The sequence below is a fragment of the Falco rusticolus genome, chromosome 2 (assembly GCF_015220075.1).
Source record: "Falco rusticolus isolate bFalRus1 chromosome 2, bFalRus1.pri, whole genome shotgun sequence".
NCBI lineage: Eukaryota > Metazoa > Chordata > Aves > Falconiformes > Falconidae > Falco > Falco rusticolus.
In genome coordinates, this window is record NC_051188.1 from 66736877 (window position 1) to 66754260 (window position 17384).

Genomic DNA, 17384 nt, shown 5'->3' on the forward strand with positions numbered 1-17384 from the left:
CTGGCTGCTCTGCAACAACAGAAGTGTTTCATTTGAAAAGAGCCAAATTACAGATCAGTTAAGGTCAAAATTATTCCTAGTGTGACATTTTTGTGCTGGGAAACTGATTCACAAAAATGAAAACATCCTGTGGGAACACGCAAATTGAGACATTTCTGGTGGTACCCAAGTTTCCCTGGCTTCTCTTGTTCCTTGACAATATGCCTTACAGAGATCTAAAATGCCTGGGCTTTTGGTGCCTAGTTACCTCACAGAGCTATTTTATTCAGGGCAATGTTGACACATTTCTACACAGTCAGGAACCTTCCTTGGCTACCTGCATGCATGCTCCTGCATATGGAGCCCACACAAGTACAAAAAGAAACTTGTTCAGCTTCTAGAGTGTGTATGATCTGAAAGAGCGACCTGCCCACTTCACATAAATGTTAAGTATTGAAGTATAAACTGTGAAGACAACATAACCTCACATCACTACCAAAATTTTGTACTTATTCTCATTTAATCTGTTATATTTCTATTACACCTGGGTTTGCCTCCACTGAAAATAAAGGTAGGTTTCATAGAAGAAGCGTGCACGTACCATTTAAGTTTAAGTCTTAGCAGGGTATAATGTTCACCACAAAAAAACCCGGATGGTAGGTGATAAAAATATAAGAATATGAGTAGTAGTTGAACAAAATAAGTATCTATTACGGACAGGTTAGGCCACCTTAGCTTTAGTCAGGTTAAGCTGAAGCTATAGGATGAGAAAACATTGGAGATGTAAGACAGAGATGAACTGGCCTTTTTCACCTTTTGTTTGTGGATGAAACAGCTTTAGTGCCAAGTAGCCAGGGAATCTAAATTTTACCTTCTTTTAATTGTGGCCGAAAAGAATGATCAATCTCATAACTTTATATAGTTTAATAGATTTTATTATGAAGATTAAAAAAGCCTGACAGTTCAGTTGCATTCCTCCAGCCATAAACCTTGAATCTGTCTTTATGCATAGGTTCCTATGCAGTTGTGAAAGTTATTCGAGTTAGCAAAAAAATCCTACCTAGCTGGTAGTATTAGAAACTAATGAAATAATGGATTAGAATTTTGAAAAAATGTTTGATCAAAACTTTACATATTCACCTTTCTTCTTTTAGGTGCTTTTGCTTTTCATTCTGTAAGTGTATAATCATCATTCACATCCATTTCATATCGCTGTACCATGTCGATTTGTCATGTCAAACTGGCATGCCATTGTTCTTCACTACATGACTAAGTTCTCAGGTAAAATTCTTTCCCTCTGTTACTGCCAACATATACTGCCTCAGGCAATGTATCTTGAGCTCTCAGGATTTTCAGCAGTGGAAGAGGGGTAAAATCAAGGAACCAATGAATGGTAATAGCTACTACAAATGTCTGTGGGCAAACCCTGTAGTTGTAAGTAACACGGGACTAACATGGAGGTGGAATAAGGGTGGGAAAAGTCAGAGCAAACATCCTTGTTAACCTTCTTTGCTCCACCAGGAAAAAGCAGAACTGCATTTTGGATTGTGACTGAAGGCTTCCCTATATACATTATGGTTTACATGCAGTGATAGCCCTCTGCTTTGGCACACACACACACACACACGAGTGCACTGACTGGGGACCGGCATAAGGACTCTCACACATGGCACGGTTAATGTGATACCAAGCGCATGACAGTTGCCAGCGAGGGAAGCTCTTGGGCAGTGCATATTTGTTCTTTCTTCACTGCACAGCAGTGTTCCTTTGCAGGTACACCCTCAGAAGTGTTACTCTGGGGGACAATGCTGCAGTGCTACATGTAGGACAATTTATTTTGCTCCAAGTCTTCTGCCAGGGATTGTGCCTGAGGTCACAAGTTAGTCTCTGAAATGGAGTTAAACTACGGGTGAGTAAGTGTGGCTCAGTTCTCCATGCTGAAATATAAGTACAAAAACCCCCACATTCTTTACCCTGCATTTAACCTTTCCAGTTTTATAACTGGGGAGCAAAACAAAACATCTTATGCTTTTACCTATCAGGAAAAAACTTTACTAAACTACCACCTGAACTGAGACAAAGTGAGTGCTTAGTCCTGCTGTACACCATTTGCTGTAAACCGAAAGAGTTGTGAGGCTGCAGCCTGTTCTTTATGGACATAATGACTCCAGGGATTAACGCATCAGATCTTAAATTTCTATTAGCCTGTTATTAAAGATTGTGACAGGCTTATTTCCTTCCTAGTTTATCTAAAGAATGAAAAATGGCAAACCCAATGAAATCCTATTTTCTGACCAGCCATTAACTTGATTTACAATGAATTTGTACAGTGCCTGATTTATGCCAACATTGTATCACTGTTTCTCTGCAAAATACAAACAATTAGCTAATGATTTATGCTTATGCAAGCACAGGGGAAAGAACATCATAATCTTTGCTCACGCCTGTTCCCCTTCCAGCATGCTCAGACCTCAAGAAATGAAGACTAATCTTGTCACATGTGCTTCAACAGTCAGTTGACACTTTTTAACTAGAAATACAGGGGACGACCCCAAGTGAACATACCTGTTACCCGTGTGTTCAACGTGTCTATGCAAGATCTGACAGCAGCTGAACTCACTAGACACTTTGAAAGGTATTTTACATTGGATTGACTCACCGTACTTTTACTCTCTGAAAAGCTGAGACAGTGAACTTACAAGCCTCACAGTTACACACAAGGAAAAAATGTTAGCTGTCTCCTTTATTTCTCTGGGTTTCACATTTTTCTTCATTGGTACAGAAAACACTGAATTTTATGCCCTTGAGACACACTCTTTCAATAAAAGCTGGTGTTAATGTAGCGAGCAAAACTGAAATCTTTTTACAGTTGAAAGCAGTGAACCCCAAAAGTCAATGTTATATTAATAGTGTCTTCATGATAGCTACATAGCAATCTGTTCACCTGCTGGGCAAGCCCTAAGAGTTATGAAAGAATACAAGAATAAGGTAGGTCTTTAAAAATTAAGCATGCTAGTAAATCTTTCTCTGAGCTAATCAAAGCAACTTTTTATTCCATCAGGCTTTCCATTAAAAAAAAAAAAATTTAAAAAAATCAGCTAACAGGAATATTCAGTGCTTGCTTCATTATAATATACTTGAACAGAAATGTAACAATAGAACTGTCTGAAATGTGAAATGCTAACATCTAAGAATTGTTCTTTATGAAAGTGAAAACCAGTATTCATAAAATCCTCATCCAATGAATGCCAAAATCCAATGTCAAAATGCTATGGATTTTGTTTCAAAAGTTATGTATTGCTTGTATTTTATATTACGACCTGACACAAAGTAACAACAACATAATGGCATAATCACTTAACTACCATACCATTGTTTTGAAAATCACTGAAAACATGTACTATTTTTAAAAAAATAAATGACTAATACACTGTATCCTCTTTTCAAGGTCAAAGAGTCTCCTTGTTTTGTTATTACACAATTTGCTTCTTTTAGTGGGACTCATCTTACATGTCCCTGGCTGATAAAAGTTGCCTGTTTTGAGAGTAACCTCCTTGGATGTGACTTTCTTTCTCTATTGTCTAAAGACGGAATGTAGAAAAAAGAATAAAATTAAGCTAGATAGATGCTAAAAATGCCTTGAATTCTCAGAGTCAAATTTTCAATACCACATGCTTTCCTTCTGTAGAATAGGAATTGTAGGATCAGCTGTATGAAGCACTGGAAGATCTATGTACATTCATAGCATTTTCAAGCCATCAAAGGAAAAATTCTGTGAAAATCTCTCCACTGACAGAAATAAGATCTATGTATGCAAAAAATGGCATCAGGGTAAAAGAGAAAAAGGAAGCAATGGGACTCATGGTCTACAAAAGATGGCAGTGGTTACACAAAGATCAGAAAAAAATTTAAACAGGAAGAGTTGATATGCAAAGATGTTTATATTTATGTAAGATGATTTACAGATAGTGACCTGATTCTAAACAAATTACATAATCAACAGAATTAATTAGCTCCTCAAGAAAAGGCAAGAGCAATGATTTTTTGCCTTTTTTTCTCAAGTATTCTATGACTTTTTTTTAATAATTTTCAAAATAGCTGTCCTAGATATCACCTCACCTACAGGACTCTGAGAAATTTCTTCATGGCAGAAGCCAAGAAGACTTGAGGATAACCAGATCTTCAAAGAACTGATCACTGATACATACTATGTGCAACCTAATGGATTTCAGTGCTTCTCTGCACTCCTCAGCTGCTTTGCCTTCCAACCTGAGAAATTATTTAGAAACTCAGAGAAAAAATACTATTGTATAGGAATGTCAATTGCTCTCATAATTTAAAGCTCATTCTTATACCGAAATCCCAGACCAAACAATAAAAATGCATGTCCTGAGTGTTGGTATAACAGGATGTTCCTGTCATCACAGAATCTAAAAAATGCCCTGTTGCCAGATTTGTTTAGCTGTGCAATAGCTTGTACGTGCAGAATTTTGCAAAGGTCAAACAACTTCCTAGTCAGATGTTGAATATTGATTGCTATGTGCCAGTTGAAGGCTGTACAGAAAATCTGGAAATACTGGTTTTGATGCTTTTGTTGATGAAGCCAGCTATAGGCTATATGATTAAATTATTTTATAAATTTTGATAATCCAGCAGACCCTTTTCTTTACGTTTTGCTAAGTTTTATTCCAATTCTCTCAGCCTAACTTGAGACTTATTTCAATGAAGTTCCAATATCCTCATGACGATATGACATCTATCTATTCATATGCAAATTAAATCTCTTTTTGCTTGTGATTTATATGTAATCATTATATCTTTATGGCAAGGTTGAAAAAGGAAAGGCAAAGTTATTTATCATTCTTCCTCTATACCACCAGAAGCTAGGACAGAAAGTATACATGAAGACCCAAATGCAAGAAATAAAATTTATGAACACAGAGTAAAAAATAATGAGATATGGCTGTCTAATGAGTATAGCTGTCTGACTGAGCATTGATGTAGTTAAGGGTCAAGAATACTTGGAATTAAGTCAAATCCCAAATGTACTTAATCACATTTGAACGGGATGAGCTACAGGAACCAAAGGATCAAGTCTACATCATCTGCACCTGAATTACATTTCACAAGACTTCTTTGTTTCATTAAATAACTGGAAAGATTTTGAGCTTTGCTTCTAAAATAAGGCCTATGACTACAAATCTGTTTTTATTTAGGGCTTTTAGAAGATAAGAGTTAATGGTACATAATTGCTTTATTGGTTTTCTCAACATAAGTCATAACTTCAGTGCTATCAAAAATAAAGTTTCTGAAAATCAAGTTTCTCTATAAATAGACATATGAAGCATATGAAGGGATGATGGAAAAATTATTACTTTTCCATCCTACTCTTTGTATTATGTTAATTTCAGTTTAAATCGCTGAGCATTCTGCCCTAATGTTTTGTCTTCCTACAATCATTTCCAAATGAGCTGGAGAACTGGAAACAGTCACAGAAGCGTTCCTTCTACTTTATAATGCTTTCCTGACTACTTTGATGAACAATGATGCAATAATTGCTTTTACAGATACTTTTAACTGTACAAAATAGTACAGACATAAAAAAGTATTAAGGAATCAGAAGTCATAAAAATCTACTCTTTCCTTTTTCTCTCAGACTTTCTTTGTGGGCACAGGAGATTTTGAAACCACCACTGTTGTTGATATCCAGCGCTTTAAAAAATATACTAGAGTCAAAATCTCACCATGCAGAATTCAAAATTAGTTTCTTCAGGTAATTGAGTCTCAGTTTCACTCTTTGGGGCATTACTTCTTAAATAAGAGACAGAAGCCTTTTACCTCCACTAATTTTGGTACTCTGAGGTCTGGAAGAGAAGTAAGAAAGGACCAGGCAGCTCTAGAGTGCAACCTTTACTGCTTCCATTCCCCTACAAGGTGACAAGACTCAGGAAGGTTAGGGGATGGGATAAAAAAAGGTGATCTGGTTCTCCTGTGACACATGGAAGTCAGAAATCATGTGGCACTTTTCAGAAGAAACAACAAAAGTTGCTCTAAAGGGAAATAGTCAGGTAATTCCATTACCTGAACCCACATTTTGGTTACCAGTTAAACTAGCAGTTTATGAGGTGGACCAAAGGGTGGAGCACAAGGCATACTGGTAAGGCCAACTTCTGCCTCATATGGGCTAGTCTTAGAATCTGCCTTGAACTTTTTTTTTTTTTTTTTTTGTCAAAAAACAAAGTAAAAGTAGAACTGGGGTGATGATGTGAAAGGGTGTAATAAATGTTATTCATCTCTTATTTTTCCTCACTGTGCTCAAGTGAAAAGAAAAAATCCTACAAAGTAGTACTATCAGGTCAGGGGTCACAAGTCCATCTAGTCCATACGAGACAGTGTGACCACTGGCCGGCCCTTTGCCCACTTTTAACACACTATTTGTGGCACTGAGCAAGAATTGCACGGTCAGATGTGTATTACACTACGTGTTTAAGTTGTTGTGCTCTGCTTACAGTCTTTTTTATCGTTTTCCATGTCCTAGCTACATTCCATACATAGTTGCTGAGCTTTGTTCAGGCACAGCTTTTGATGAAAGGAGACTGGCAATGAGCTGAGCCAAGATGAGTGTCTCCACAAAATCAATCTGAAAACTTTTCTTGAAACAACATTCTGGGACCTTTATTGTCCTTGGGGAGGATTTCTGTGTGCAAATGGGAGATGCAGACTGAAGAGATCTCTTTTAAAATTTTTACTAATTTTCATTAGGCTGGTTCATATGAGTTCGCTGGGCCCCTCAGTGGAGGATTTTAATCATATTGTGCCTTCTGCACTACAGTGATCACAATGCTAATCTCTATAATTCCACGTTTGGGAGCTCACTTTTCAAAGTGTAAACAACTGACACTGACTTTATAAGGAACATTTTTCCAGAGGGAATGCAATGATAGAGTCACAGAGAAGCATCATAAGCCAAAAACTAGGAAAAAAACCCCAAAACCTAACTGCACTAGGAGAAATAAACCATTCTCACTTTCTTTCCCTTGTTCTTTAGAATGTGCATCAATGAAATGTATGTGTCTATTTTTTGAGGGAGAAAACTTTGCCCCTGTCTACTTACAAGTATCAGGCACATCACCTCTACAGGAAAACTTAAACAAAAACCTGAATTTCTGCATCTGCAGAAATAGAAGAACAGGTTTCAAACATAGGAAACGAGATCAGCATGAGTGAAAATATGGACTCAGGGGGAAGAAAAGTCTAATAAAATATTTGTGTTTCTCTATGTCTTAAAATCAGATGCACTGTCAAGTTCCCTAACAGCTTCTGAAACCATAGTTGTTTTCTTCAGCTCTCTGTTTTGAGCATTATTTTGCTTAGCATCTCTGAAATGCTCTCACTATCCAGAGTTAGTATTTTCCTCCTCTGAGCGAGGTGCACAAGGATGGCAGCAAAGACTATCTGCAGAACCACACTCAACTCTCCAGATAATAAAGCCATTCTGGAAAAAACCCCATACCTTTAAAGAAAATAACTTGAGCAATTCCTAAGGGCCTTTGAGCTTGATAAATGGCAAGAGCTCTGAGATAATAGTGCAGCCACGTTGTAATACTGTTTAATGGCATTTGCTGTTAACATTATTCATACCAGGATGCTATCGGCCTGTAACTCCTTGAAAAGATTGTCTTTTATAAAACCTGTATTACTGCAATCCTTGCGTCTTTCACTATTACACGGATTGCAGATGATCTCGTAGGATCTACTAATGCCTTGAGTGACAGAATGCTACAGCACCTGAGTAAATTTAGAGTAGAAAAAGAGAGAGGCAGACCTATAATTACTGTCCCTGCAAAGGGAAAATGCAGGCAGTGTGCCAATTCTTGCATTAACTATCTCAGATCTTTTAAGATATTTCTTTCACCTCAATTAATTTACATTGCGCTATTAATAATGGCATAACTCCTGCACTCTTGATCTCAGGTTGCAATACCATTAACGCTACAATGCTCTAACATAAAAACTTCTATATGTCTTGCAAAAATATGAAATGCATATTTTAGAAATGTTACCAAGCAGCTGAAGCTGGGATGATGCACTTACTGTGTTTGCAATGCTCCCACATTTCTTCTAATGCATTACATAGAGGGTCACAGAAGGACTTTAATCTATGAGGCCAGAACATTGCAAGATAATTTTTTGCCCACATGAGAAATTAACAGCATTACAGTGGATGTAGCAACCTCTCTTAACTTTTTTTTTATTACCCTACCTGCTTTTTGTAGTTTTATGTAAGAGCTACTGTATTTTTATTTGTGTATTTCTCATCTCTTCCTTCAGTTTGAAACATTACGTACTTTAGCATTTCATAATTAAACCTGTTTATTGCAGAATAGCTACAGGACCTCAGATCAAAGGGAAAACAGTCTGTGTTTCAGCAACCGTGTCATGATACATTCTTTGGAAATTTATGTATATATGTCACAGGAAATTTATGAAGTGCAAGATTTCAGGATTATAGTACTGGAAACAGTTTCTGATACATCACAGAAAGTTGAGGACTGATGATTTTTCTGATTTCTTTTTGCTGAAATACAACTTATCAAGGAAATATTTAACAAACACCTGGCAAGCATTAGATGTTTTGTGTAAAAAATTAAGGTTTAGCTATTCCAAGACTTCAGAAATGCTCAGGCAGCTGTTGTGACCCTTAGTCATAACAACTTTAGAGAGGAGATATGATTTAATCCTCACTGCAGTTCCTTTGCATTTAACAAGCCTTTGTTTCTTCAGACCTGTCCTCCAACAGGTCATGCAAGGCAAGGTTCAGCTTTTTTTCATTTTGACCGTTTACAAAGTAATTTCCCAGGAACCTCTAACCTCAGCACCCCAGAAGCTTCCTAATCACTCTGGAAGGCATACAGAGGATGGAGGAGAGACAACTGTGGAAAATGCTATTCCTTCTCCCATTTTTTCCTCTGGGCAGTAAATCAAATCAATCAACCTAGTTTTCCCCCTAGTCGACCCAGTCTTTATGTCTAAATACAAAATGGCTATAGATTGCACATATCTTTTCTATAATAATTTGTTCCTTCAGCATATTTGCCACAACTTCTTGAGACCCATCAAGCAGATCAGTGAGATTACTTTTAATCTAACCGAATTAAAAAAAAAAAAGTTGAATAAAAAACCACACCTACATGTAGAACTGGAAGCTAAAAGCACATGCTAAAGAAACTTCAGCCATACAAGTATTTGTGTGTTGTGGGTGATGGCTGTTGTCAGGAAGAGCAGTGAGGGCTGGAGGAAAGAAGAGACAAAAGTTTAAGTTGTTTCTTCTGCATATTATTAGTAGCACATGTTCCAAGATCCTGCTCCTTTCTTCAAGGTGATGGCAAAGAATACTGCTGCCCAGGGACCAGATATGATCTGCAATTTCACTTTAATGGTTTATAATCAAAGGAAATTTTTTTCTGTATTACTACTGCATAGCATTAAGAGGAGTACTAATGTGTGACTCATCAAAGGATTTTACTGACCCACTCAGTACTCAAGCGGGAAAAGATTTCCCACTTGGGCTTCAAATGTTCTGAAAGTTTTGACAAATCATGTGAAACACACAACCTTAATTCTTTATGACTAATCAAAAGTAAACTACGTCCATTTTAATTCTGTATGAAAGTCTCTACTCAGGGATTTACTGCCTTTTTTCCCTTTGTTAATTTAACACCTTTAGTTAATTCATCTGAGTATTTTAGAGAACTGCTTCTTAGAGAACACCTATACACTCATTCCTTTCGCATTATCCATCATTAAACCATTTTGCTACTGTCCTAAGAGTATCCAAACTTCACAATACCACACCCTTGGCAGTGTCTTTTGGAACATTCATTTTGGATGCAGTACCCCTTACCAGTCAGGGGAGCATCATTGTAGCAGCAGCAGTAGTAGTTTTAAATGTGGCCTAGAATTACAAGGAGAAGCTGATCCTTGGGATAACTGCAAATTGCAGTGGAACTGCATTACTGTAGAGTTAGGTCTGCACAGACTGAGAAGCAATATGTCACCATCCAGGAAGAACCAAGAAAAAATGTTTGCACAGATGTCTTATTTATAGACAGGTGTGTGTTGGCTTCATTACAAATGCAACCTTCACCCAGATATGCTGGTTTTCCTAGAACACAGTATTTCCAAACTGCAAAATCAGTATCTACATGGATGTTATCTGGTTGTTCTGACTGGCACTTTCATTCAGGAGAATGAAAAAGATTGGTGAAGTCCTCCTGCCCCTTCCTTGAGGCCTTTTGTGGTCTTTTTAGTTTCATTTTGCTTTGTTGTTTTGCTCTCTATCATCCGTCAGTACTTCCAAATTTGACAGAAGAGAAATACAACATGTGCCTCAGAGCAGTTTGCACTATCAATAGCACGTAGCTGCTTACCTGTTTAACAGCGTACAGGAGGCGGCCGTAGCAGTACATCATGACCATCACAGGGATAACCAAGCAGAATATGAAGAGACAGATGATATAGGATGTGGACTCAGCTGACTCCGAGGACCAACGTACCGAACAGCTTGTGCCCGCACCTTCTACCCCGTAACTGCTCCAGCCGATCAGAGGTGGAACAGTCCAGACCAGGGAATAAATCCACGAACCACCAACTGCCAGCAAAGCCTTGCGGTAGTCAGCGCTGCGCTTGTTGCACAGGGTGAGAGTGCTGTAGCGTTCATAGGACAGGACAGCCAGGGAGATCAGGGACACAATGCCTGCAATGGACCAAGCAATTTAAACGCTTACTTTCATTATTTTGCACGGTATCCATTTGAAACCCCAAGAACCAAGATGCTTTTCTGGTTATTACATATTTGAAGCAACAGTGAAAATTTTCATTATTCTCTACTCTTAAATCCTCACTGGACCTGGATGCTCTCTCTGCCATATCAAATTTTGTTTAACTCATATTTATCTTATATTGGAAGATTTTTATACTTGAGAGATATTCTTCTTCTAGGCAGGTTTTCATATTTAGCTGGTCTTAGTATTACCCAAGGAAAATCTATTTTCTACATGAACTAATAAAATGTTGAAAGGTTTCCTTGCTATGAAGTATTCAATTTTTAACATCTGCGAGCATTTTCAAATATTACATTGACTTTTATACATGTAAAAGGCTTTATATTCAAGTAAGAGCCCCAAAATAAGAGAAGCTTTGTACTTCTGCCCCATCAGCCAGATATATCTTCAGTTCTGACCACTCATATATGGAAACAACAGACAACCCTTGACATGACGTGATATTGCAGGTCATAACTTTATTTACACATACATCATATAATCAAGTTTAAAAATTATTTAGGTTAATATTAGAGATCTAGATGTCAGAGACCAGTTATATCTCCCAGTGGAAGGTTCAAAAATCTGGGTCATAAGACATTTCCACTCTCTTTTTCAAGGTTCAGGGTCCCATCCACCTCTACAAATCCTTATGGATTTGCATGGCAGATTCTTAGTCATGACTCAATGGGGGGTTTTTTTGGCTGTTTCCTATGTTTTTGTTCTCCTTGCAGCTTCCTTACAGTTCTTGGTGATGCAACACTGGATGCCACTGGATATCACTTCCCAGGATTTATGACCAAAGGAACTTGGAAGAATTTAACACCATCTTTTCCCATGGTTTCCAGGCCCCTTCTTTTGGTCCTGTAAGATGAAAAACCTAAATAGACCAATGTCAGTCCACCTCTTTGCAGGATATTTTTTTCCATGATATTTGCCATTAGTAACAGCCAACTATGTAGTAGCATTGAGATCTACACTGCCAGATTCTTTGATTTTGAGTAGTACCTACTTCCAGCAAATCTGTTAGCAGGAAAGATGACCTCCAGAAGAATCCACAGCTGTGATCCATTTTTCCCTATTTAACTGTCAGCTTCTCCTATAGGCCCTTTGCAGGTGTGGAATAAAGGTGAGTCAGAGACTGCCCTGGGGATAGCACTTACCTATCCTGTATCTAGATACTTGTAGAGGAATGCAGGCAGTGGGTTAATTAACATTGACAATATGCAGCTGTGGCCTTGCCCCGAAGGCAGTGGGTTGATTGACATGGATGATGTGCAGCTGTAGCTCCTTCCTGCTAAGTAGTTAAATAGTCCCGAGGCGTGTGGGGGAGGAGCAGTGTGGTCTGACCTCTGGAGGAAGGAGAAACAGCATGGACAGTAGAATCTGGCCAAAGGTAAAGCCTTGTTACAGCCTGATAGCTTGCTTGTGTTGTAGCGCATACCCACACAGGGCACAGTAGGATGTTCTCCCCAGGCACAGCATTTTTCTTCTCTTTCCACTACAAATCAGTGACTCGGTTCCTGTTTAGCTGGATGCAGGTGCAGCTATTCTGGCCATCCTGACAATTTGCTTTGTGTAGGGCTGGGTATCGCAAAGGACCCAGGGGCAAAGCAAGAATTATTTGCTGCAGTAGTATGTCTTATTTCTCAGGGGAAGAGAAGGTGAAAATGTGTGAGGAGAAGGCAACTTCTGATGAAAAAAACATCTTTCTTGTTACAAAAGCCTACTAAATTGTTTTCTGTATATTACTGCAAAGTCAGACCTAAAAAGTAGATATGCTTATGGCTGTAAAATGACACAGCTCCACCAAATTTTACTGGATGATACTGCTTAAGAGTCTAACTTTAAACCTGCTTTAAGGCTACACTATTTTAGTGGCAGTGGAGACTTTCTGATCATCTCCCAGCTAATCTGATTTCTTGCATAACACAGCTCTTGAAAGCCCTTGGCCATAATTCCTGCATTAAATACATATCTCAACATAGAAAAAAAAACCAGCGAGTTCTTCAATTACAGGCTCAAGAGCAAAGAATGTTCTGCTTTCTCCTTGCCTTCAGCCCACACTTACTTATCTTCATTTTCATAGCATTGCCTCTTTCCACGCTTTTATCTGCTTGACTATAGAGCTTCTTGCTATCAAAAACATTTACCTCATATAGGTGTCTAAGGCAAAAATCCAGTTTCTGTATTTGAAACTTAGGCCTCAGTATGGTGATATAGATCCATTTCTGCGTTTTTAGATGAGACCATCATGGACTAACAGAAAACAGGCTTGAGAACAAGAAATCCCTCCCTTCCCAGGTGAGTACCTTGCAGCAAGGCTGTATTATTGTTGCTCTACCTCTGAGGGCACAACATCCCAATTTTGACCAGGTGGTAGGTGAGATGTACTTTTGTTGAGAATATCCTACAGTCCTGGGGGGGGTGGTACCTAGAAAACCCAAATGGGGTGTTCAAACCTTGCCAGCTCAGGGCCTTGCTTCCTGCGTAGCTGCTGTAGCCATCAGGGTCTGTGGTCAAGTCTGGCTGCCAGCTCTGCCTGCTCGTCCCTGTGGCCATACTGCTGCCCAGCAGCTTCTTAGGGTGTGTATTGTCAGGATTTATAGCACTCATGTACACTTCCTCGTATTTTTGCCTGTTGCCTGACAGGAGAAAGATGCTCAGCTTATCTCACACTGTTATTTATGATGGATGGCTTTATGGAGCAGATCTGAAGATAACTGGCCATGAATGCAATATTGCTTGCTTTGAGCTGAAGAAAAGTCTTCTCTTTAACTGGCACAGAATTAATGCTCAGTTATTAAATTAGGACTATGGTGATGTCAGTCAAGAATAAACCAAATATTACCAATCAGACAGAACCACAAAAGTTGCTTTTAAATTATAGCAAATAATTTTTCTTCTCTGTACAGAAGAAAATTGGAGACTCTTAACTACGCATCTTGGCAGGAGCCATTTCATCCTCACTCACCTTTTATTATTGAGTTCCCCTGGCATGACACACAACGTTTTTCTCTGGAGGACAAGAACTGTGATGTATGGAACCCCAGACAACAAAAGTTCAGAAAAAAACCCAGTATTTTTTTGCCACAGTAAGACTTCAAGGTCTGTGCTATACCTGAATCTTTTAATAGCATTGAGATTAACACTACTCTGCATTGATTTCTAATGTTTTCAATACAACAAGGGAAAAAGAGGAAAGCACTGAAGGGGTAGTTCATAGGAGATATTAAAAGAATTCAATGTTCTTCACGTGGCTAAAATTTACTAAGCCAGAATAACTTTTTAGAAAAATTAGAAGTACTTAGAAAGAATGAAACTGATGTTTTGCAAGATACAGAAGGATGAAATTAAGAGCCAAAACTAAAAATAAACAATTTTTTTTTTAAATAAAAGAAAGCTTTTTCCAACAGTGAGATACATTTGATTGAATTATCTGAGAGTAATCAAAACATCTAATACCCAGGTCAGGAAAAACCAGAAGCCACAAAGGCCATGGCAACCCTTTCTGTCTACTTTGTGTGACCTTGCGCAGTATACACAAAGTCACGTGATATGTCCTGACCCTCTAGGACCCAACACTGCAGCTCCATCCAACCTTGCTGATGATGGGCCTTTCACTTTAACACAGAAACAAAGACTGGACAAAACCAAAGCAGGATGCACACCAAGGAATAACCATGCTCTGATATTGCAGTAGATTATCAGCTTCAGTTTCTCTGTTTGCTAAGAATATCCTCAACTTTTTAATTTGAAAAGTGGGGAGGTTTTAATCTCACTCCTTTATCAATTCAATAGCTGAAACTTGGGAAGATAGCACTATCATCTGATCAATTTTACTAGATACACAGAGCTAATTTATTGGACTAAACCCAACATAATTTTATAACAAAGGCAAAAACAGGTTGTGTGTTCAGTATTTAGTTTGTCAGCGGGTGGAAGTGAAAAACAGGGATCAGTGTGTAACAGTGAATGAGCTGCCAGTAAACTGATTATTGCCTTGTCCTCTGCATGCCTTTCAATAACGCCCAGTATGATAGTCTCAATAATTTTTCCAGGTATTGAGGTTAGACTAAGAGGTCTGTTGTTTCCTCAGTCTTTCCTCATGCCCTTCTTGTAATACAGTTTGGATAAAATAGAATAAAGCTTCTCACTTTTCATTGTGCTACCTATTTTTGTTCATCAGAGTTTTCTCAATGTCATATGCATTTAACTGTTGTGGTCTTTGCCAGAAATCCTGCAGTTATCTCATATTCTATTTCACGCCCTATCTATTGCAGTCACAGGAATTAGTGAGAATCTCAGCTATAAAACAAAAAGCAATTAAATACTTTGGAATTATGGCTGAGGAAGAGACTTCAATGTAATCTCCATAGTCTTAATAACCAGAAAACAAGTAAAAAAAATAATGTAAGTTATAAAAAGAAGAAAATAATTATAATTTTAAAGCTAATCACAACACTTAATGCCAACATTTCATTCTTATTTTGCACTAACATTTATGACCGGGTAGACTGCGGATATTAATTTCAGATGAGTCATGTTTTCTAAAATTGCAACAAAATTAAGTTCAGGAATTGCAAATCTAAATAGACTTTGACTGCAACAAATATTTAGGGCCTCAAGCTGGTACATAGGCAAGTAGCTCCATAGGAGTCAATCACAGTGAGAAATATAATTTGTTTCCCCACCATTTCATGCATATACAGGAATAAAGCTGAGGTTCTCACTGAACAGTACTGAAAGATGACATAAAAATCCACAGCGGACTGCATTACAGGAACAAATAATTATTCAAAAATTAACCATGGAAATAAATTACTTTGAGACAAGCTGGGTGTGAGGCACAAACCTTTTCTACACAGCAATTAGTTGCAGTGAGTAGAGTGCAAGAAATTCAATTTCAAGCCATAAACCAAGACAGGCACTCATTTATAAGACTATCATCTGAGACATTATCTATTATTTACTTTTATTTAAAGACCTGTACATTTCTTCCTGGCAGCACAGCACAGAGTATGCTGTGAAGGACACAGCAAATCATTATGCTTTGTTCCTATGAGTCCCAGCTAAGAGCATTACATTTTCATATTAGTTTTTGCTGGTTTATGCTGATCACCGATGTAGTAATTGGAAATGGGATGCTGCTTGCTGATGGTTTGTAGGTTATGAAAAACTGAGAGTCCCAGAGATTCAGCCTACACTGGGTAAACATTGTGACTACTAATTTATGTATATTTGCCCTCTTAAAGCTCCCAAAGGTCATTATCCTACATCACGATTAGAGTCCTGAAGCATCACAGTTGCATGATGTAATGTATATCCTGCACAGTATTCTGCTTAGCAAGGACCAGGGGCAATGAAAAGAAGCCACAGGTAAGCTTAGGCAGATTGAGCTTGGAGAAATGCGATAGCATCATCTTTGACAAGACATTAATAGAACAAAACTAAATCCAAGCGCTCACTAAATCTAAGGCCAAGATGATTTTATCGCACCCAGTCTCCATGCAGGCTGATTTTACCCACTCACAGTCGCTCTCTCACAGCTTTCATTCAGTCACAGACACCCACAAACCCACAAGCACGAGGATCTGTGCTCAAGAGGTCTGTCCAGGATCTCTTGTGCAACAGGGAGAACGAGGGACTCTGGCTATCAGTTTGTCAAACCTCTTGCTTACAGGTACCTCCCTGGCAGCAAAGTGGGTTTTGGATAGAGCTTTTACACATTTTAGGAGTCCACTGTCATTATGAAGCGATCCGTTGCTTACGAATCCTGCCCACGTGAACCTTGGTATGTGCCAGGCAGGGCTGCTGTTCCCTGTTTGCATTTCCTCATTTGGAAGGTACCTCTGCCTAGAACAGCCACCTGCATGAGCATTATCTCTGTCATGGCAAGCTGCCAGGGAAAGAAATGGCAGGTGTGATGTGCTGTACCCTTCATGCCATGCTCCTCTCAGTGAGGCGCAGGGTCTTCCACTGATGAGTTGTTGTGCGCTCTTATCAGCACACAGTCCTTCAGGTTTGCCCGAGTCAACACGCTCAGTTTTACCGCTGGGATCAGCATTCTTCATCACCTCCGCAGGCTGTTCTCACTCTTCTGTGGTTTCTTCAAGCGTTTACACCTCTCTCCCTTCACACAGTGGCTGTATCAATCTCCACGGCAGGTCCCTACACCTCCCCGCATCACTGCAGCCCACGGCCAGCCCAAACCCAGCTGCTGAGACCAAGCCAGGGCAAGACCCAGCTGTGAGGCTGCTCCAAGGCAGGGAACCAGAGTCTGCCTGGCCGCGCTGCTGCCCTAAAGCGTGGCAGAGCCCACTGAACACCCCCGGACATGCATCAGACTCTCTGCCAGCAAGGTGTGAAGTGCAAAGGGGAAATCGGGGGGACGCTGAGTGCTGGGGTTCCCACGCGCCACCTACAGACTCTGTGCTAATCCCAGAGGGACCTGCCAACAGCAAAGGTTAACCAACAGCAACTCCAGCCACCACCGCTTACGTGTTTTGCTGAAGGAAGAGAAAACGGTGTTTCATATATTCACGAGACTCCATACATACACATGCGTGTACATAATACCTA

At 39.0% G+C, this 17384-nt stretch overlaps 1 protein-coding gene across 1 annotated transcript in view; it reads right to left on the bottom strand.

Annotated features, from left to right (window-relative positions):
* The window catches only part of LOC119143583 (pinopsin-like), a 92504-nt gene that overhangs the window by 52272 nt on the left and 22848 nt on the right, over positions 1-17384 (bottom strand). Inside the window, exon 3 of the mRNA XM_037377970.1 lies at positions 10410-10735. Within this exon, the coding sequence (XP_037233867.1) occupies positions 10410-10735 (326 nt within the window). The remainder of the gene's footprint in view (positions 1-10409; positions 10736-17384) is intronic.